Below are 23,686 nucleotides of genomic sequence, written 5' to 3' on the forward strand. Positions count from 1 at the left end.
TTGCTTGAAGGAAGTAAGAAAGCATACTTTTAAATATATATCTTATCAAAACATGATATTCGGCCTTTATTTCTTAGACATCGGGGAGCAATAGAGTGGCGAAAAATCAATTCCTATGTTGATCGCAAAAACTGAGTGCCTATAGTTTGACCGGTTTTTTGTGTCCTGGGTAGGTTTTTTTTATTATTTAGTTGTTCACATATAAGCAAAAAACATCCATATAAAAATACACATTTTTTCCTCCTGTTGTGGGAGTGTTTGCTTTAGCTTTAGCTAGCGCATAATATTCTGCTTAATGCTGCGCGATCGTTCAAGATTATTTCTCGTTGCATTTTGTTTATAGCCTGTAATTTTCACTTTATTTTTGTCACATCAGGGGGAAGGTCGCACGCAGTTTGTTTTAGTAGTTGTAAATTCTACTGTTTCAAATGAAAAAAAAGGTTTGCAACCTGCGATTTGAGTGTTTATTGTTTGTGTGAATCGTTCCAACAATTGTGCGAATAACCTGCTAAACCAATTTCTAATTGTATCGTTTCGTTTTTCTCGATGTAAATAATTGGCTCATTAGTTTCAGCTCAAATTTTTTTATGGTTGGATAGGTACAACGCAAATTTGTTCAGGACGGGCAGCAGCAATTTTTTTTATCATTGTAGATACACGTGTTGGTATATGACGAATGTAATAGTGGATTGGATATTAGTTTATTTTTCATTGTATCTGCGTAAATTCATATCACCTAAGGAAACATTTGGCTCTCTTTCTCGTTTTGTGTGTCCTAACATGCCATACACATAAATCAAAGGGTTGTTTCTCTTCTTGCAGGATAAGGTTGGCTGCGCTGTTGATATTAGCGAAAGAATCTAAAATGCACTTGTTTTTGATGATGAGAAAGAGTTTCAGTCTTAGGGAAAGGATACCGTAATATATGCTTGCACGGAAAAGCTTCCAATGTGCACTTTATCTAAGTCCTAGGTTAATAGATAATTAAATTAAAAAAATAGTACAGTAGTACAGTGAAGTGAAATGCTTCGATTGGAATGACAGACTTTAGAGACGATTTTGCTTGGAGCAGTTCAGGTGATTTGGTTTAGTTTCAATGAAATATCTAGCGATAGTTAGAAAACCTATGCACTCTAAAAAAGTAGCTACACCGTGAGTGGGTGAGTGGATATGCTTTGATTCGTATTAACAAAATAGCTTCCGTTCTATTGTGACACAACCGAACGTTGAATGAGGAGGATGCACGCTGCTGTATGGCGAGAGCTTTGCCGTTCTTTTAAATTCGTCTCTTTTGTTTGCTTTCGTCTTAGCTAGAACACATCTAACAGTAAGGTATAAATATTATTTTAAAGGTTTTTTTTTCTTATTTTGTATGCACTTTTTTCCCACTGGTAGGAGAATGTTGCATCGATTGATTTAGTAACAATTACATCATACACGTGCTTTTTTTGCTTTACTTCGCATTAACAAGGCGGACACCGTTTATATATCATTAATTGAACAACGTACAATGAATTTTAATTATTTTTTCCTATAAAATATAAAAAATATATTTACTGGTTTCGTTTATCATGGATTTGTTTTTCAATCATGATTATCAATCTTAATTGTTACCATCAAATTTTTTTTTATTATATGCCTTCTGAAGATAATTGATTTTGTTTTGAAAAATTGTTCGTTAAGTTATTCAGTTATAAGTTAGGCGTGATTTAACATAATTATTACATAAGCGTTTTTCCAATGTTCTAAAATGTTTGTGCCACCATTACGTTATTTGTCATGCAGTAATTTAGTGTTGGCTCGAACCAAAAATGTGTTGGTAGGTACTGCGGATTCATGGAAATTATCAGCATCAGCTCAACTTTAAGAGTGTTTGTTACTATCGAAAACATAAACATAATCCTTAGCAATCATTTGTTGTTTTTTACGTTTTAGTTTTACACGGAAGAAGGGAAAATAAAATGTTTCTCTCTGTGTGGGAGGTGCGTGTGCGTTTTAGCCAGAAAACTGTGCGCGTTCTGTAAGTTTCGGTTTACATCTTCGGGTGGTGTGGGATATAAACTTTACAACTGCTGCCGATTTAAAACAGACCGCAGTCTTTAAGATTATTTTTGATAATCACGTCCGATACGGCATCGAACACGAACTGGATGTTGCTGGTGTCCGTTGCGCAGGTCAGGTGCGTGTAGATTTCCTTTTGATCTTTTCGTTTGTTCAAATTTTCGAACTTCATTCGAATGTAGCTGGAAGCTTCTTCGTAGGTATTGGATCCTGTAAAAAATTGCAATAGTTATCGTATTTGCTCACTGACATTTGTCGGGAATTTCGGATTTGCAAACATATAGGCACATTTACTTTGCAAAATAAAGATCCCCCAGCTTGGACAAAAAGTAGCGGTGCGCAACTTCTTAACCGTTGCTTCAATGACCCTCCTTTATCTCATTTTTCCGCCTCTTCCCAATAACTCGAATGGAACCACTGTTTGGATCCTATCAACATCTTTGTTACAGTAGCTTTCACCGACAGATCACACAATCAATTAAGATGGATCGTGATCTAGTTCCCCTTCTACTACACAACAATTCCGTTTCTGAAAGGCTTGTGAAGATGCAGAGGGTTCCCTGGTCTTTAAGAATCATGCTAGCAATCATGCTTATGCTTATAGAAAAGGTGACAGGAGATTCCCCATTGGGGCTCCCTTCATTTGCTTATACAGGGTGTCGACTCAAATCCAAAAATAAAATTCCCTGACTTTCCCTGATTTTCCCTGATGCTTCAAATATTTTTCCCTGACCCTCAAAACTCAAATATCAAGCTTATTTGGGTGATTTCTGGCTTAAGTTTTTAATCCTTTAGCATAGCTTATGCGAGCTGCTGAAAACTAAAGCTAGATTTCTTCATGTTTTACGAACACATATCAAAGATTCTTAACCTATTTCTTACCAACGTTTCGAAAACGCCCTCTTCTATCGAGTATCGAGGGACAGTTATGTTTGAGGTATCAACTTGAATCCAAAGAAACAAAGATTGAGATATAATCTAATCGACCTGTTTTTGCACAAAGCTTAGATGTTACATACAAAAAAATTACAGCCGTGTAAACATAACAAATCTTGCTAATTTTCAGTCAGCTCAAACTAGTAACTTTACCGCTGGAAGGTGGACACATGTCTGCGAGTTTTCAGTTAAACTAAAACAAAACTTTCCTGGAAGTTCCAGCTTGTTATCTTTGCTGCAAAAAGCATGGGGTTAAGGAGATGATTCCCCAAAGATTTTTGGTACAAAAATGTGCGTTTTGCTGGCTTCGAGGTACGGCAAAACTTTAGCTAGATATATTATTGGAAAATGTCCAAATGGCAAATATTTTAACCCTCAATGGTGGACAGTTAAGATTAAAGCTGTGTGTCATGATTTCGGATTGCAACTATCGAGGCTTGAAAGCAACATTGACTCGAAGGTAGTTCGGTGGCCGGCCGTTCGGTCCGATGACCGTATATGGGTGTTGAGAATTAAGGCAAATTCTTCAACTACAGCTTAATCAACGTACAGTCACCAACAAATCATAAATTCGATGGTACTAGGGACGAATTGAACCGCCCAGTTAGCTTCGAGGTACGATGCTGTTCTAACAAGCCAGTAGTGTTCGAATCTCGGCTAGCTGGTTTTTGTTAGACGGAATCAGTAGGATCATTGCACTGACCCCGTAATTTTCCTGTACTCTAACAGTAGGCTGCGAAGTCTGTCGATAAAGAAGGATAATGTCTAGTGACGGTTAATGCTCAAGACTTTGCTTTGCTTTGCTAGGGACGAATTCTATGACAGGTTCGAAATGATTTATGGGGTGCGCACGACTTGAAAATTCAAGACTCTAGCTCCCAGATCGATCGTGTTTAACGGTCAAAACCACTATCTCGACGTAAGATTCACGCAAGGTTATCGAAATCGGCGAAGGCTCGCACTGAGAGGATGTTGCATTTCAACATCTAGCGGCTTACGGCATATGACGTTGCAGTGGAGTACACCAGAAAGCTTGATCAACGAATCGCAGAACAGCAGGACGAAAAGGAATAAGACGTAAGTAGGCTGTGGAGGATCCGCCATAGCGCCAACAACTACGAGGGAAGTGATAGGCACGACGTGGGGAAGACAATCACCCTTATTCCGCGAGTCACGTGACTCAATACGACAATTGTCACTCGCCGTGACTCGCCACGGCGAGTCGAATTGAGTGCTGTCACCTAGGTGACAACCGTGTCACCTAGGTAACAACCCCGTGTCACCTAAGTGACAAACCGTGTCACCTAGGCGACAATTGTCACCTCATTTGCGATGACTCCAAATTAGTTACGTCACTCGTCTCGCAGAGTAAGGGTGAGTGTAACAGCTTGTTTGATGTCGAATGCCAGAAAATGACAAATGAGAAGAACCAGGCCAAGAGTCGCATGCTCACTGCGGATCACGTCAGAACAGAGAAACATGTAAGCTTTCTGCGTATTACGTAACCAGCTGAACCAGTCCCGAAGGTTGCCAACTCGCATAAACGCAAATTCTACAGAACGTTAATGCTCCCGGTAACCCTTAACGGACATGAATCATGGACACTGAAGGAAGATGATCAATGCTTGGGACTTCTGAGTGTAAAATTCTGCAATTGGTGAAAACGCTGTAGATCGCGTGTAAATAACAGTATGTATCCCGCTTTGTGCTCTTGATGTCTGCACCGTGAAGTGCGTGAGACCTGCCATTGCCGATTTCGAGCACTACAACGAGTGAAGTCTGACAATTGTACGGCGCAAAACAAATAAAAAATTTACGGCAAACTGAAAGATAATCGAATCGCCATTAGACATGTAACAAGTTTTAATTCAACCGATCAATCTGCGTATATTTGACATGAAAATTGATTTGATTCGAAAGTTGATCAACAATATTGCCGGGTAAACAAAATTTCCCTGATTGAATTTCGAAATTCCCTGATATTCCCTGATTTCCCTGATCCAAAAATGAATTCCCTGATATTCCCTGATTTTCCAGGTTTTTCCAGGAAATCGACACCCTGTTATAAAAGTTGCCTCGAAATTTTATTTTGATTTTAATTTTATTACTTGACAAAGAGCATTGATGTATGGGTACCACATTAAGAACATAATGATTGTTCGGGTTTTGATCACAAATCATGTGATTTTGATTATTTGAATGACGTGTTCGTCAATATTAACTGCCAAAACATACCGGACAGAGAGCATTTGAACGAATCGTTACGCAAATTTTACGCCAAGCTCAACGCTCGCAAGCGCTTTTTCCTCACAAAATCTAATGACTATCGCGAATTGCTCCAAAGAGCTTAAGCAATCTACCGTGAACGGGTAAAATAATCCTACGACAGCTATATCCTGAGGATCCAGTCTAACGTTAAACAGAATCCAGCACGCTTTCGGGACTTCGTTGGGAAACTTAAACTGCATTCCAATATCTTCTCGGATTTCTTTGAACGTGTGCACAGCAGAGTCGCACCGATTCAAAAAAGAAACTTGCTAGATTACATACCATCTCACGATTTCAATCCCCACGTTATTCAGTTCTCCACGCAAGAGGTTCGTACAGTTCTCGAGGCCGTCGACGTGAGCAAAGGATCACGCACAGACAACATCCCTTCGATGCTTTTAAAAAACTGTGCTGTTAGTCTTCCGTTGCCGATTTCACTAATTTTCAATCGCTCACTACGAGAGAGATTCCTCAGCTGCCTCAGTAGTGTTAGAAAAAATCATGGATTCATGAAATGTCGTTCAACTACTAGTAATCTAATGTGAATTGAGGTAAGAAAGCAAGTCGACTCAGTGTGCCTAGACTCTTCTGCATAATATAATCATAGCAAAGTTAGCGCATATAGGCTTCCTGGTGTGGCTCGTGGAATGGCAGTCCTGATTGATCGCTCAGCATATGTATTGGCGAATTCTACACAAACAGATAGATTCTAAATTTTTTCTGGTGTACCGCAAGGCAGTGCGCTAGGCCCGTCTGTTGATTTCCTCTGTTAATGTCCTCTTTTTTATCCTTTGCTATCGATCTGAAGATCTTTCGCGTTGTATCATCCAACATCGATTACGAGGTTCTGCAGATGCATTTGGAAGCTATGCTAATCTGTTGCAGTAACAACGAAATGCGCGTCAATAGCAAAAAAGTCAAATATCTTTTATTCGCGGCAATAATCCAGTGCACCATCGATATTCGCTGGGCCCTGACATCCTCGGTAGCGTGTGGAGTCGATCTGCGATCTTGGTGTTACTATCGACTCTAAAGTGAGATTACAAAGCCCAGTTAGCTTCGGGCTACGATGCTGACCTAACAAGGCAGTTATCGTATGTTCGAATCTCGATTGTGCGGTGCCGCTACAGTGTTAATAGGATCTTTGCACTAGCCCCGTAATTTTCCTGTACTCTTATAACCGGCTGCGATGAATAAGGTTAAACTAAACTTAATTTAATATATTCAGTCTCTATTCCTGGTGTCGGTGGGGTTCTTGAAGAGAACGGATTTCACTTCACAGTCGTTTGGCATCCTTGCGACGTGGCCGCCCACGTCGGCCGTGTAGTCTCCCATTTTTCGTCAGGTGCACGATGGGAATCTCTCCAAGTACAGCCTGCAACTCGTGGTTCATACACCTATGCTACTATCCGCTATCCTTTTGTACTCTGCCAAAAATAGTCCTCAACACCTTTTGTTCCGGAAGCAATGTTACAGTCTTAAGTCCCTAAAGGACTACCGGTTTGATTAGCGTTTTGTACATCGTCAGCTTTGTGCGGCGGCGAATGCTCCTTGATTGGAGCATCTTGCGGAAAGAAAAGTAGGTTCGATTTCTACCTTGAATGTTGGATCTCCTTACTCGTATTATTGTAGGCGGTGACCAGCGATCCCAAATACACGAACTCCTCTACCACTTCTAATTCGTCGCCGTCAACGGTTACCGTCCGTGGGAGGCGCGCGTTTGTTTCCTTTGAGCCTCTTCCTTTCATGTATTTGGTCTTCGACGCATTTATTTTTAGCCCAATTCTCCTAGACTCCACTTTCAGTCTGGCGTAGATTGCCTCCGCCGTCACAAAGTCCCTGGCAATGATATCGAAGTCATCTGCAAAGCCTAGAAGTTGGCTACTCTTGGTAAAACTCGTGCCTCACGTTTCGATGCCCGCTCGTCGGATCACCCCCTCAAGAGCGATGTTGTACAGCATGCATGATAGAGCGTCACCTTGTCTCAACCCTCGCCGCGTCTCGAAGGGACTCGAGAGTGACCCAGAGATGCGTACGAAACACATCACTCGATCCACTGTAGCTCTGATCAGTCGCGTCAGTTTGTCCGGAAAACCGTATTCGTGCATTATCTGCCATAGCTTGTCTCGATCGACTGTATCGTATGCTGCTTTGAAATCAATAAAGATATGATGCGTGGGCACGTTGTACTCCCATTTCTGCAAGATCTGTCGGATAGTAAAAATTTGGTCCATAGTTCTGCGAGTCCCCATGAAACCCGCCTGATAATTCCCTACGAAACCTTGTGCTATCGGTGACAACCGGCGTAACAGGATCTGGGAGAGTACCTTGTAGGCGGCGTTTACCAGCGTAATACCGCGATAGTTGCAGCAGTCTAACCGATCACCCTTTTTGTAGATGGGACAAACCACTCCTTCCATCCATTCCTCCGGTAGCTTTTCCTCCTCCCAAATCCTCGAAATAACCCAGTGCAGAGCCTTTGCTAGCGTTTCTTCGCCATGTTTATAAAGCTCTGCTGGTAGGCGGTCCTTCCCAGCGGCTTGATTGGTCTTCAGCAGCCCGATTTCTCGTTTGACTTCTTGGAGATCAGGTGCTAGGACATTACTATCTTCCATGGGCGCTCCTAGGTTAATTTCCATTTTGCCTCCTTCTGCGACTTCGCCATTGAGGTGTTCATCGAAGAACTGCTTCCACCTGTCGACCACCTCGCGCTCGTTTGTAGTTAGATTCCCTCCCTCGTCCCTGCACATGTCAGGTTTCGGTGTGTAGCCCTTCCGAGTTTGGTTCACCTTCTCATAAAATTTGCGCGTGTCATTAGCTCGGAATAATTGCTCTAATTCTTCACGATCTCTGTTCTCCTTTTGGCGCTTTTTCTTCCTCAGGATCGTGGTCAACTGGTTCCTAGCTCGTCGGTATTTGGCCAGGTTCTCTCTAGTGGCAATACTTAGATAATTTTTCCAAGCATGTTTTTCTCCTCCACCGCTTGTTGGCATTCCCCATCAAACCAATCATTTTGTGTACTCCGAGGCTGAATACCTAGTGCCGCGATAGCGGCCTCTCCGATGGCCGAGCGTATTCTGCCCCAACCGTCTTCGAGGTTTGAAGCACCTAACTCCTCGGAAGAAGGCAGTTACTCATTCAGTATTCGCGCGAAGTTCTCGTCGTGGTCAGGTGATCTCCAGGTGGCTTTGTGGATATCCTTGTGCGGGAAAAAGGTGCTTCACCAGGCCTCGGGAAGCTGCGAAGTTTATACATCTTTGGCCGTTATCGTTTGTGTTGGTGTGCAGGTTATGGGGTCCTATCACCGGTCTAAATATTTCTTCCCTACCGACCTGGGCGTTCATATCTCCGATGACGATCTTGATGTCCCGTGACGAGCAGCTGTCGTACGTTGCCTCCAGCCTCGCGTAGAACGCTTCTTTCTCATCGTCGGGTCTACCTTCGTGTGGGTAGTGCACGTTAATGATGCTATAATTGAAGAAACGGCCCTTTATCCTCAATACACACATTCTCTCGTTGATCGCCTTCCAATCTATCACGCGATCCTGGATTCCGCCCAGCACTACAAAGCCCGTTCCCAGTTCGTTGGTAGCGCCACCGCTCTGGTAAAACTGGGCCTCTCCGCAACGGATCTTCCATACCTTCTCTCCTTCGCGACAGATTTCCTGCAGAGCTACGATGCCGAGTTTGCGAGGTTCAAGTTGTTCAATCAGCACCCGCTCGCAACCTGCGAAATTTAACGATCTGCAGTTCCAAGTACCGAGTCTCCATTCGTCGTCCTAGTTCCGTCGCCTAGGTCGATGCCGAATATTCCGCTCGGGTAACCAACCCCGGTGGAAACTAAGGTCGTATACTAACCGGGAAGGAGGTATAGTGAGTCTCGGCACTATAAGATGGCAGCCCCATCGCGAGACTCGGTAGTGTTGCCCCAGTACGGCTACACACCTAAATAAACTTAAACTAACAACATTCAAGCATATTCGGAGCGGAATATTCGGCGCTCGTCGATACTCGGCCAAATGCTCTCTCTCGTGGGTATGCTTAGATAGTTTCTTGTTGGCATTCCCCAACAAGAAAATGATTTCGTGCACTCGGGGTTTCCAAACCTAGCCCCGCGGTTGCGGCCTCGTTGACGGCCGATTGTATCATACTCCATCCGTTTTCGACGGTCGAAGCATCCAACTCCACAGAGGAAGGCAGAGCTTCATTCAGTACGCGCGCGTAGTTTTTGGCAGGTTGGTTGGCCTGGCGGGTTGTTTAATTGTTGAATGATAACCGAGGAGGGCAGCTATGTCGCGAGGTATAAACCGTCGATCTTTATGAGCGCACATGTACTGCTACTAGGTAATGGTCCGAGTCGATATTCCTACCATGTAGGAAACATACGTTGGTAATGTTCTAGAAAAACCGGCCCTCGATGAGAATATGATCGATTTGGTGCAAGGTTCGTTAGTTCAGAGGATCTCTAGTAGGATATCTTTGTGCAGAAAGAGTGCTTCTGCCGATCGTCAACCATTATGCCTAAATGTTTGACGTTCCGCTTCAACATAATTGTGTGACATCTGGGGGTGATTTTAGCCCGCTGGATTGTTTTGTGGTTACTGATAAGTATTACTTCCGTTTTTTGATGCGCAATATTCAGTTTCATCTCGTGCGTACAGTGTTCTTCTAACACTCTTAGCCTCCGTTGCTAGCATCCAGCCTCTTCCCATGCATCGCCGATTACTAGCAATAGTACAGCGTCGGTAAACTCCACAGTTTCAACTTTTTTGGGCAGTCTTAGAGATAGAACGCGTCTATCACGTTTCATAGTGTTGGGCCCAGAATAGAGCCTTTTGGCACGCCAGCGGTCGTCCTTATTTGTCCATGTGGTAGATTAAGATTCGATCCTGGAAATAGGTGGATAACCGATTGTCCCTCCTTTTCTGCTTAAATACCGTTTCGGCTTTCTCTGCCAGCTTCCGAACGGCATCGACTGTGGATTTTTCCGAACGAAACTCAAACTGCATTTCTGACAGTCCCTTTTCACTTTCCGGGAATTTTCAGAGTCTGTTTAGGACGATTGCTTCGAGTAATTCCCCGAGTGGGTTGAGCAGGCATATACTGCCCGTAGAAGTATAACTGTTCCATGTTACATTAAGTCATTTTTGATATTTTGTTGTCAGTCGTTGTAATTCGATATGTATTTTTAAAATATGAATTGAAAACATGGTGTTTGTACTAGAAAAACTCGAAAAATTTTCCCGCTGAAAAAATGGACGCATATTTGTCTCATTGCATAAATCATTGCATATAAAATGTTTTTGAGAAAGTTTTTCAACATTTACTCAAAGAAGGACAAATAGTAACATGAAAATTTAAATAATTTTAGAAAAAACAGTTTTTCAATTTTCGTGTTTTGTAATATGCGACAGATGCGCTTCTAGCAGCCGTAACAGGCCTGTATGACTAGGGATTATCTAAAGGTTTGCCTGATTTCGGCAGCAAAATCAGAACCCTTTTTCCAGGCATTTCTGGAGAATCGTCCGAAACATATCAAACGTTTGCGATTTGCGATCCAAGCTTGTTTGGCGTGTAGTCTCAAAATAGTTTAGATCTTGTAGAGAAGCTTACATTCTTATAAAGCTTAGAAAACCCCGTGCCTAATCTGATAAAAAAGTGAGAGGAAAACCGGTTTACAAAATCCTGTCTGTTAGTGAGTTATTATTTACCTTTATACTCGGGAAAGCAGATGGTGAGGGGCGATCGTGTGATTTTCTCTTCGAAAAGATCTTTCTTGTTCAGGAAAAGAATGATGGAAGTGTCCACAAACCACTTCGAGTTACATATCGAATCAAACAGCTTCATTGATTCGATCATCCGATTCATTTCCTCGTCCTCTGCCAGAACTAGATCATATCCTAAAAAAACACAAATGACATTGTTTGTTAGTCTGATGTTTACTGGAAAGTTTTCGGAAAAGTTCCAACCTGACAAAGCTACGCAAAAGATGATTGCGGTTACTCCCTCGAAGCAATGTATCCACTTTTTCCGCTCGGACCTCTGGCCGCCCACGTCAAACATTCTACAAATCAAGAGAGCAAACAAAACCAATTAGTCTCCGCATGCTACCGGTTATCCATTATTGGCGAACACTTACTTGAAGTGTATACCCTTAAAGCTAAAGTGTGTTTCGACAATGCCGGTCGTCTTAACGCGCGTCCGCAGCACATCTTGCTGGGTGGGGATATAGTTTGGCTGCGAGATCCGATCCAGCGAGTTCAAATAGTAGGCAGCGGAGTCGTTTAATTGGTATTCGCGTGACCGGGAGAAGCACAGCTGCACGCCCGGATCGGTCCAGAGTTTCTTCATCAGCGATACCAGCTCGGGCGTCAGTTCGCCCTCCTCGGTGGCCGAGGCGTATGTGAAAAATTGGCGGGCGATGTCCTGTGTAATGGAACGAAAATGAGAAATTTGGCACCTTCTTGAATTGTTCATTAGAATACTTACTGTCTTGCTAGGGTCAGCAAAATCGATCCGAAGCTGTCCCATTGCGCGTATGATTGCCATCAGGCTCTGAATCGTGTTACTGTAGACCACCGGTCGATACTGTTCGCATTCTTCTTGTGAGTAACCCGTTTCGTGGATGATTTTCATCTGTTTGACAATGGTTGACTTTCCTGATTCGCCCGCTCCTGAAAAAGAGTGAGCAACGGAAGTTTGACAATTAGTTGCTGTTGTTCCCATTTAAGGTTACACTAATTTACGATTCAAGGTTAAGAGACGATATTGGAAATGTTATCGATAATTATGATGATTGTAGCAATTGACTCCAGTTTGATGCGTGAAAGCCGCACATGCGGAAATGTGGTCGTTTTGAATTTCTAAATCATTCGTATTGTTTGATATTGACCCGGTACACAAGCGTAAAATTGTTCATCACCCCGCGCGCAACCGGTAGTAAAACTCTGATCCATTCATAAAGACGAACGCGCGCGGGGAAGTGGAGGCCGAGTTTATAATTGAGTGCATGTGTGTGACACATTCATTCGTTACTCAATTGAAGCTGTGTATATCAGCGAACAAACCGGCAGCGCACTTATCGTGTCTAAATTGACACCGCGTTTGACCTGTCAGAATCGCAAATAAAGTTTGCGATCTCTCCCCTTGGTGCCGGCACCTACCTACTTGTGATTGTGAGCTTTTTGATTTGATAATCATTATGTCCATAATCGTTGCTGTTTGTGATTTTTTGCAAGGTATTGAGAGCACGTTTTGTTTGGTGCACCAAATGGCGTTCATATGCAACACGCAAAAATGTTGTCAATCTTTTCCTTTAAATGTAGTTCGAAAACAGTTTTTATAAGAAACCAAAATTGAAAAAGTCGTATTGGAAATTGGTTGTATCGGTATTGTTCTTTACGCTATTTTATTTTTTTTTTTTATATTGTAGCAAATGCCTTAAAATATAATATTTCATAGGAAAACTTCCACTTCTAAAGGAATTTTGGAAACCTAAATACATCGTTACAAAGGTCTAAAATGCCGATGGATATTATTATCTGAAGTGCATTGAAGGTATACCGTGTAACGTAAAGTTGGTTTATTCTGTGAGTAGTTTTTGGTCCGCAACGGTGGCTCGAAGTTCTCCTTCGTCGAAGCGAGACTGGGCTGTCGTTCAGTACTAATCGGCTGGAAAGAGCTTGACTGACAGTTCGTTCTGCAAGGATTGTGCACGTTCGTGAAGAATAAGATATGTGCTATCCTATGCCTTGAGTGGAACGAGTCGAGGTCAACCAAACAACACAGGTTGGAGCTGTTATCCGTTCCATCCGGGATTTTTGAGAGCAATTCTAACAAATCTTTTCTCGGTTACTTCTACTCGCTGAATGTGAGAAACGTAATGTGGACGTGTCCTAAGTCGAGCTGTAATTTCAGGTAATCATCCATGAACCTGATAGATAAAAATATTTTTACATCTTCAGCGTAAATTAGAATACTTGAGTGGGCGATATCATCAGGCAATTTGATCATTAGAATCACGACCAACAACGGTCCTAAGCGACTGCCTTGCAGTACTCCAGAGTATACAGTAAATGAGCAAGATTTGTTGCCACGAATTTTAACAAATTGTATTCTCTGCTTCAAATACGACACTAACCAGTTGTACAGTGAACCTCTAAATAACTCATCATATCATGATCCAACAATCAAATTTGGCACACATATTCTTTGACATAAAAGAATCAGCGCAGGGGGCAAAAAGGCTGGACGGTGTCTCTTACAACAAGGGGATGGGGATCAAATGAGTAAACGAGTGCGTTTCTCTTGCATTTAGACCGATAGCATGTGTACAAGTGGTTGGATGATATGAGGGGGTTTCTGAAAGGGGGGATGTAGTAGCCATTGAAGGGGGAGATTCAAAAATGTAATAAGCTTTGTAGGGCTTACCGAAAAGCAGACAGATTTAAATACAGAAAAGGAATTTTGTTTCTTACATTCTAAGAATTTCCGCTACAATAACAGATGTACAAGTCGCTGAGAGACAAAGGGGACAAAGTTTATAAAGTAGCACAAATCTTATATATCGCACTGCATCATTTATTAATCTTCAACTGTTTGTGCATATATAATTTAGGCCATTACAAATATTTTATAAAGTTTTTGTCCTTCCGGTGTTCGGCCACTTAAGAGGGGTGGGGGGGGGGCGAAAAAAATATACGAAAAAAGACAAAAACGAAGGAAAATTTTTTGGACGATTTTCGGAAATTACATTGTTCGAAAGCCCATTTCTGTTTCGTGCTAGAAGCGTTAATACAACTCGGATACTCATTTTTCGAGTTTTTCAGACTGTAAAGCTCACAGACAATTGCTTTTATAAAAAGAAATTTGACTCACATCCTACAAATTATTTTTTTGTCCCCCGATTTTTCAAGCCAATTTCCAAGGGGGGGGGGGGGGTGACAAAAGCTTTAAATATGATTTGCAATGACCTTATTTTGTGGATAGTCTAAGCCCGTGAATTAGAGATTTTCTTTTTCCTGAAGAGTAGCTCTATCATTTTCCGGATTGGGAGAATAAGAAACAATTTAATTTTTTAGTTGTACCTCTTCAATTGGCTGATTAGACCCATTATTCTGAATCGATTTAGAATAAGTCCTAAAAAATAATTTTTTTGCTGTAACTTTTTAAGAGCGAAATTTTCGCAAAGGTTGTCTTTAGACGACTTTTAAAATTCTTTAAGACAAATTAAGGCTGCATAGAGGCTGTTTATACAATAAGCCAAGCATGAGTAATGAACATTTTTCTTTATAAAATATGCCCTTTTCAAATGTTGATATCTTTAGTTGGGACAAACATAAAAATATCTTTTGACGTAGGACTATGTCTTTGATTTCTATATTGGGGCGCACTTAGAAAATCGAAAAGGAAACATGTCACGAAAAGTGGTTATGATTTGCTTGCTTGTAGCACAATCATCCCTCAAGACACTCTAGAGATATTAGTATCAATCGATGAGAAATTTTTCTTGGAATTCATTGCAATTCAGTAGATTACATGTTTCCCTAACGAACTTTTAAATAGTTGAAAAATGTCAAACTAAAAATCTACGCTCTCTGATTGGTCGGAATAAGTAGTGCTGTTTTGCCGTAGCGATAATGATGTTTCCATACCATAAGCAGCACGGTTGTATAAAACCTAACAAATCTTACAAAATTACTAATTACTGGACCTAGCCCAATTTGATATCTGTGTTAGGGAAGTGTGCCGGAAAATGTGATAAGTCTTCTCATCCCAGCAAGATTTCTTAGGACCGCGATAAACTAACTTTGACGTCCTGAAAGTGAACGGTTATAAAAAAGTGAGCGACCAACCCTATCTTTCGGCCGACTGTATCCATATACTGAAAGAATTTATACAAAACTGATGTCTTATATGAAAAAGAGGTCGACGGAATATTCATGCATGTGACGTGATGCAGCAATTTTCAAAGCGGGGAACAATCAGCGGCTGTCTGATCCGAAAATAAGGTTTGGGCGTTTAATGTTGTTTTAACTGATGACATTTTAATTGTCATCAACAAGTCACAGGTTTTCAAAGTGCGATATTGTCCCCAATCACCATAAGAAGTGTGATTGTGGTCTGATGAAACTCTATGAAACGGATAAAACTGATATACAAAGCGCGGGCATTTAGAAAATTCAAACTTGTTTTCTTGTATCAAATGTATCCATTCCTATATATTCAGAGCATTATAGTTAAGACATATTGGCAATATAATTAAACTTTAAAAAATATTTGTGATGGCCTAAATTAAATTTGAAACGATCAAGTTTTACTTATAATTGAATGCTTTTGAATCTAAATTTGAATGCAAGCATGAACTAGCAAAAAGATGGGTGTCGTGGTTTAAACATCATTCCAGTATGATAAAATATTTGCCATTTTTAGTAATTATTTTATTGAAAACGTCTTCAATGTTTCGTTTTTCTTTACTAGTTTGGTCCAAGTTTATAATAATATTTTTTTGAAACGTTGGTTTTACAATTGATGGGGAGAAACCACCGACCGAGAAGTTTTGATCTAACTTGTTTTTACTTTCAGGACGACGACACTATGCAGGCCCTGCATAGTCGTATAAGTGGACAATTAAGTATTTTTCCAGATCGCAGGCAAATGTAACATTTTTAGGAATGTGTTTTAGTTATATCATTTATGTCAACTATGACGAAGCACAATTTTGTAGTATCCGACACGGCACCATTTTTTTTGGCGTCGACTCTTCGATTTCCGCATTCATTTTCGAAATCACTACATTTGTGAGTTGTGTACTCTCCTTCTCAAATGCTAAGGCTTTCGTTTGATAAAGGCAAATTGATGACGGATAAGCCCATTTCCATATGGTTTGCTTGACACCATATGCTTCTTTCGTTAAGCGTAATGGAACCATTGATGCTGCGGAAATATTCGAATCACTGTATTCTCGGAGCTCGCTATTTAATTGCTCAGTTAAGGCGTAGGCTTTAAGCCCGTTTTCCAATAAATTATTACTGTAGTATCATATCCCACGCACTCCAAAATTCGCCTAATAGTATGGTCAACCAAATCCTGTAATACAACTCTTGCTTCCGTTGGCTCAATAGAAATGCCTTAAGTCCATTCTCTACTTCTTAGTTGTCATCCGCACATCCACATATTGAGATTTGGAGAAGTTATTTCGGCAAATAAAGCCAATCGCTTCTTCTGGAGTTAGTGGTTCCACTTTCATAGATGATTCCGACCCAGGTGTTTTCGAAAGTTTTTCTAATATTCTTCTGGCACAATAACAACCAGCAGCTCTAGCGTTGGAATCTGCGGCAAAACCCAGCTCTTCAGTAAAAAATTCTTTTTGAACAACCCAAATACAGTTAAGCTTTATCTTTCGAGTACAATCAGAGGATGGCTTAAGTTTTCGAGTTTTAGTTTTATTAGACGTTTTTTTTTTGTTAAAAACATTAATGATTCATCGAGCAATTTTATGTTCCTTCTTTCAAAACGGTTGCGCGTGTTCGGGCACATTTCGTCAAACGTTACGAGTTTTTGTAATTTTCCCCTGTTTAAACATTTCCGGTCACTCGTGACGCAAATATGTTGAATTTTTTCACGTAATTAAAATTGGTCGATTAAAAAATTTACTGTTTTTTTTCGCCCACCCCCCCCCCCCCCCCTTAAGTGGCCGAACACCGGAAGGACAAAAACTTTATAAAATATTTGTAATGGCCTTACCTGTGGGTTTTACAGCCTAAAGAACTCGAAAAAAGAGTGTACGAAGTGTTAACGCGTGCTAGAAGCGTGGCATAAAAGGGGAAGTACAAATAACGTAATTTCCGAAAATTGGTAAAAAAAAATTTTTCGATTTTGACTCCATTTTGGAAGGTTTTTGCATAGAAAATAATAACGTATACATGAAAAGCAGGAATAGGTTCGGGTTTCAAGATTAAATTTCAAAATCTCATTTTTTTGCGTGATTAAAGAAATCTTTTTTTTTTCGCCCCCCCCATCAGTTGTCCAGCATCGGAAGGACAAAAACTTCAAAACATATTTGTAATGACCTTATCAGGAGGAGATGATTCCAAACCAGGTGTTTTTGAGTGTTTCTAATATTCTTCTGGCACTGTGAAAACTACGACAAAACCCAGTTCTTCAGCAGAAAATTCTGTTTGAACTACCCGAATACGGTTAAGCTTTATCCTTCGGGTACATGCATAGAATAGCTTAGGTTTTCGAGTTTTAGTTTTATTAGAAACGTTTTTAGTTGAAAACACTTCGGACACATTTCGTCAAACGCGTACAAAAACTCATTTTTTCATGTTTAAACATTTCCGGTCACTCAACTGCCACACAAATATGTTGAACTTTTTTCTACATTTCGTGCTTCAATGCAAAAACGGACAATATGTTTTCTCGAAACCTCCATTATGGATGACTGGTAAAGTGAACCGATTACGTAATTTGCTGTTTTCTACGCCTACTTGGACCATATATTTGCGATTTAGGTTTAGCTTCACGCTTGCATTCAAATTTAGATTTAAAAGCATTCAATTATATTATATTTGAGATAAAAAATAACATCTCTAACTCGTATATGTAGTAAAGAGTGGCTTCAAAATGCCATCAAGAGATATTTTTCATGCTTGCCCCAACTAGAGATATCAGCATTTGGCGTAAAACGGTTAAGCACTGAAAATATTCAAAAGAAAAATAGAATCACAACCTTTCAAACTCCTGGTATTGTGTTGTATGTAATTTATTAGATAGATTCTGAATGAGTCAAATCCAGCGTGCTAAGTCACCACAATAAAATGCTTCTAATGGTATGCGCAGATAAATCAGTAATCATTACAATCGTTTTTTTACTATACTAAGAAATTTATGTGTGTATAAAATCGAACGACACTTTGTTGAAACGGAGCACGAATGCTGAACACTCGTCCATTCATAATAACGAAACCTGAACAACCATTTGAAGCTCGACAGGCTTAGTGTTGATTATGTGAGCATAGGACGATTCGACCCATAATTTTACTCCGAAGGTGTATGTGTGTTTATCGAATCTTTATTCATTCGAGCTAACACAATATACCTAATCATAATCACATTCGAATTCAGAAATCAGTTTCTGTAATAAAAAGTTACGCGGAAACAGTTGTTAGCGTTGTATTTTTATTGCGAAGATATAGTGGTGTTTTTTATAAGTTAACTAAAATCTGGAAAATTTAAATGAAAACTACCGGCTGAATCTCATCCGGAGAAAACAAACTGATAGTAAATCAGTCGATGAAAAGGATTCAGTATAGGGTACGGGAGGGTATTTTCAGCCTAGTTCTAAATTCACCCTATTGTTTCATTAAATCAATACTTAACCGATATACAACTTTAAAATAATAATCGCTAAATAGGGTGTCAGATATCGGGCATCAGCATTCGTGGCTCTAGCAGCATGTTCTTATGGGTGTCAGGGTCAGGTAATAAATAGTTGACTAATGGATTTAGGTAGAACATAATTTGCTACTTCAGAGAAGAGAGTTTAATAGTCCACCCTTGAGCTAGTTTTAAAATTTCGATCTCTTACTGTGTCAGGTTCTATCAGAAACTGTAACTAATAACAATCAAACGGGTTTTCTTTGAACTAGTCTAATCAGCGGCGCTTAGTTTTGCGCAGCACTTCAGATTAAATGGCCGATCGTGAATCATTTCGTTCTTCTGAGCATGTACTGGCAATATTTCCTTAATGCGAATGTTGACATTATATTCCAAGCCGTGTATGATGGTCGAATGATTCATATGCATTGAAATGATGGAAGATATCTTTCTTATTCGAGCTAATATAAAAAATAGATCAATATAATATACTTCTGCTTATTATTATAGTTGATATAAGCTGTATTCAAATGATACAAAAATTCAAAGATCCACATTCTTATCAGTTTATTCAGAGATCTACACGAAATAGCATAATCCAACGGAATTCCTACCGGACGAAGGGGTTCGTTAATTGCAGCGGAAGCGAGACAAGATTCTCCCCCCCCCTCTCGAACAACTGACGCGTTATTTCGGTTGTTATGCGTTTTGCACTCGCTGTCAGTCAGCACCTACCGTCTGGATTCTGCAGATGTGTGGGTAGACGTGAATGCTTATGTTTACGTATATAGCGCGTGCTGCAACAGAGTTGCCAAGCAGGATTGGACACGGCATGATTATTTTCTTTTTTGAGAATTTGCATTTGTATGTTGGCGTATATAAAATACTGTCGAAAGTCCATTGAGCTCACAGTCTCATTAGTGTATTCTGGCTACTATGAGCGATCATAATTAGACCGTGATAAAAATTTCATTCCGGTCAGAGTAGTTTACTAACGGGATTTCATGTCCGTTGATCAAATTTGCCGCACTGCAAAGCCTTGGGCTTAAACGTCTTTCTAGGACTCAACCCTTCTTTATCGACAGATTTCGCGGCTGGCTGTTAGAGTACAGGACAGTTACGGGGCTAGCGAAAAAATCCACCGACTCTATTTAGCAGCACAGCCTAGTCGAGATTCGAACATACGACTAGCTAATTAGACCAGCATCGTACCTCGAAGCTCACTGGGCGGCACTGCAGCAAGGCATAATAAGTTTGGTTACTGTTATATTCAATTGTTGAATGCTACTTAGTAACAAATACGTCAGTTCTGCCAGTGTGCTTTACAGCCGCTGAGCAAGATCACTCATCACCTACATTTTTGGTTCTTGGATTCAGTGGTTCATCACAGTAGTAAGGGGCCCAGCATAGAAGCTTGTAGCTTCCGAGAATGTATTCTCGCCCAAATTGTCAAAAGGTCCAGTCTAACAATAAAAGATTCTGTTCAATGTCCCTCTCTTTTGATTATCACGGCAGCATAAACGCATTTCATCGCAAGATTTCTTAAGGATTAGTTGGCTAATGATACCAGAAACTGATTCATGCAATGCAGATGCATACAAGTGCATTTGTATTTCCGTAATAAGCTGAAGAAAGCAGAGGCGAAGAGAATCTCATTGTTACATAGGGCTTTTGCTGTACACACATGCCATTACATGTCCAATGAGCACATGATGTTTTCCTATTCGATGGAGCAAACATATTTATCCATTCAAAACAATTATTAGTTAAAGCAACTAGCAAATGTACTTAGAAGTATGTATATAAAAAATTCAGAGGGGTTGTGTACAAGACATGACCGCATATGCAGGTGACGCAGGACTACGCATGTAAGTCTCTTTGTAGTGATAGTAGCATGTATTCATGCTTGTAATCATTCGATTCTTCATGTATACATGCTATATGCAACATATATGCATGCTATATGCGTTGTATGTAACATTTATCAAAGTAGTAACATTGCATACGTTCAATTCTCGAAAGATTTCAGAGTTATTTGTATGTGCTTTTGGAAACAATTTAATAAAATCAAGAACACAAACTATTGCTTTCCTGCTACCTTACAGAAATTAAAGTTTGTTTTTATTCCCCATGGTTCCCCACGTTGAAGGGATTTTACCAATTCAATCTTATTTTATCAACAGCACATCTTTTCACACTTCTAATGAAACGGCAAGCATGCGTGTTCATACACAGTCATATTATAACGAAACTCTACAGCTGTCCTGTAGCACATTTTTCCAACACAGATATCAAATTCGCCTTGATTTAATCGTCTCGCAGTCGCAGTAAAGAATTTGCGATCTGTTGGGACGACAAACTTGTCATTGTTTCTGGCACACTTCCCTAACACAGACATCAAATTGGACTAGGTTTAATTGCGTTCGTAAGAAATCTGTTGGCACGAGAGGGCTTTGACACTCTTTTTTTATAAATTTTAATCTGTAATTTAATATTTGTTTACCATGTTTTATAAATGTACTTTCCTTGACTTGAGTAAAAGCGATGTAGCTGACGGGTTTTCGTCATATTAGTGATAATAAATTACAATTACAAATTACAAATCTTTGGCGTATTTTCCAAGCAAGGACATCAAAATGGTATAGGTTTAATCGCGGTGTTAAGAAATCTTGTTGAAATGAGGAAACTGTCACTTGTTTTGGCTTACTTCCCAAGCACAGATATCAAATTGGTATAGGCTTAGATCATCGTAGAATCTTCCAACTAATCACGAAGCGAGAATTCTGGTAAAACATAGGTTCATTATTTTAAATTTTTCAATAGTTCAACATCAAGAATCCATACTTTGCCGGATAGTCCAAGTTCGAAATAACTAAATATAATTGATTTTAGCATATTTGCTTTCTGGGTTGAAAGCAACTGTTTGTTATCGATATTTCTGGCTTTAGTTTTCAAAAGGTCGCATAATGCATGTAAAAGGGTTGATTATGCGACCTTCTGAAAACTAAAGCCAGATTTGTTTAGTTTAGTTCTGAAATTTTTTTACTGGGAAGTAGCAAAACAGGAAATGCACAGAGTAAGTCGGCAGCACTGCTAATTCAACCGTGATTCTGCCCGCATGTTTGTGTGAGTGCTGTCGGCTGTCAGTTCATGGGTGTGTATCAGTGTTCAGCAAAGTTGAATCCGATACGATAGCCAAAAGCCAACAAATCGGTTAACATGACATGTTATGCAGCGAGTTTCTCCGGGGTCTCGCCGTTTCAAGGATCTAAAAGTACGATATCAATAATGTTTACCTAACAGGAGCAGTTTTACTTCGCTGGCCGCCCGTTCCCCATCCGCTCGCAGTGCACGGTCAATGTTTTTCGAACGTTCGATGGCTTCCTTATCTCGACTCACAGCACAACCCATTTTTCTTCTTTCACTGACTGAGCTTCTTTCGCTTTGTTGGATTCTTCTTCACCACCTTCTCCAAAACCGACTTGAATCAGAGCCACACCACCGCACACACTCCCAGATTGGTGGCAGCACCTACGAAATTTCACTCACTTTTCATGCAACTTTTTTTCACAGAATTCCCCAAAGATTATTTAAGAAACTTTCTTGCTTTTATCGCGTGGGACGCGTGGACACTTGTTGAACAAATTCACTTAACCCGAGAAACGTTTTGCACGATATCCGATCTAGTGCGCGGCGGGGAAAAACGGAACCAATTCCCCGGGAAACGAACAAGAAAAGGGCACAAACCGACGACGCATCGAACGAACAGTGTGCGGATTAAAAAAGCATACGCTCTCACTAGTGGGACTCGTTTTCTACTACTGTACGTACTGCGTCTGCCAGCAAAACCGTCTGCTGAACTGCTGCTGCGGTGATGCGGCGATCGATGTGTGAGTCACAGTTTCTTTTGGCTATCTCTCTTGTACAGTGGTTTTCACTCAGTTCGAAAACCGCTGTTAGGTGCAAGGCTGTTTATTTAACACATGCTCATAAATGACGTCATGGGATAAAATTGTGCGTATAAAAACACGGCAGTAGTGCAAGTGGTGATGTGCGCACACAGATGCAGTCAAGGAAATTTCATGCCTATATGTGCTGACATTTGGGATTTTTTGACAGCTTTTATTGTTAAGCTATGTGCGGTATGGTAAGAGGAAATTTTACTTTTCGTTCGAAAGAGGGATGTTTTTGAAATTTCTTTAACAGCCAACTTTTCCACCAGGTGGCGAACATCGTTTACATAGGGTACTTGATATTTTCGTCACCGTAGCATTTTAGATAAAACAATTACAGTCAACTTTCGTTCGTTGGGCTATCTTTAACTTGGCTACGTTTTAATCGGGCTCCCGTTAATTGGGCTATAGCCCATCTAAAACGAAGTCAAACGTCATTTCTGGCAGCGTATTTTTTCTTCCGAGGGGCTCTTGAATGTAGTTCATTCAAGTGTGGAAAATAATTTATATAGAAAATATTAAAATTAATTGAATGAAACACAATTGCATCATATCGTTTTCCGATCCCTTATGAACTTGACCCTCCTATTTTTAGCATCACGATGAAACAGTTAAAAATGCCAATATATATTAATATTGTAGCATGAAATTCTAGATTGTTGTTAAACAATCTAGAACCAAATTTCAACAAAGAAAAGATTAGGTTCCACTTTGATTCTGTATTTAATATAAGTGTATATTTTTATAAACCTTTCTGCGACGATTTCGACAAAAACAATTGATATATCCCTCGGTTTTGACATCTCAGCCCAATTAACGAAAGTCTTTCACTAAACGGGCTAAGAGCTTAGTGCAATTAGCGAAAGTTGACTGTACATTCATTATATAAAACAGGTTTTTAGAAGTATTGGTAGTTAGATCACACCATTTAAAATTAAAGCATTAGGTTACTTGATCCAATAGTTGTGGTAGTACCAATAGTTGCGCTACTATTCATTATTAATGCACATTTTCGTCACCGTAGCATTTTAGATAAAACAATTACATTCATTATATAAAACAGGTTTTCAGAAGTATTGATAGTTAGA

General features: G+C 40.1%; 1 protein-coding gene across 2 annotated transcripts; it reads right to left on the bottom strand.

Moving 5' to 3' along the window:
- Positions 1 to 52: 52 nt before the first annotated feature.
- On the bottom strand, positions 53 to 22,488 carry LOC128738373 (G protein alpha i subunit). 2 transcript variants are annotated; one of them, XM_053833440.1, is made up of 6 exons: positions 21,942 to 22,485; positions 11,755 to 11,939; positions 11,405 to 11,691; positions 11,235 to 11,329; positions 10,977 to 11,165; positions 53 to 2,271 (listed from the first exon to the last, which is right to left on the bottom strand). In XM_053833440.1, the coding sequence occupies exons 1-6, from the start codon at positions 22,054 to 22,056 to the stop codon at positions 2,081 to 2,083; spliced, it is 1,062 nt and encodes a 353-aa protein (XP_053689415.1). In that variant the 5' UTR covers positions 22,057 to 22,485; the 3' UTR covers positions 53 to 2,080. The 2 variants fall into 2 exon arrangements, with proteins under 2 accessions (XP_053689415.1, XP_053689414.1); XM_053833439.1 differs by having other exon boundaries at positions 11,405 to 11,939; positions 21,942 to 22,488.
- Between the last annotated feature and the right edge of the window lie 1,198 nt (positions 22,489 to 23,686).

This window comes from Sabethes cyaneus, chromosome 2 (genome assembly GCF_943734655.1).
Source record: "Sabethes cyaneus chromosome 2, idSabCyanKW18_F2, whole genome shotgun sequence".
Classification (NCBI taxonomy): Eukaryota; Metazoa; Arthropoda; class Insecta; order Diptera; family Culicidae; genus Sabethes; species Sabethes cyaneus.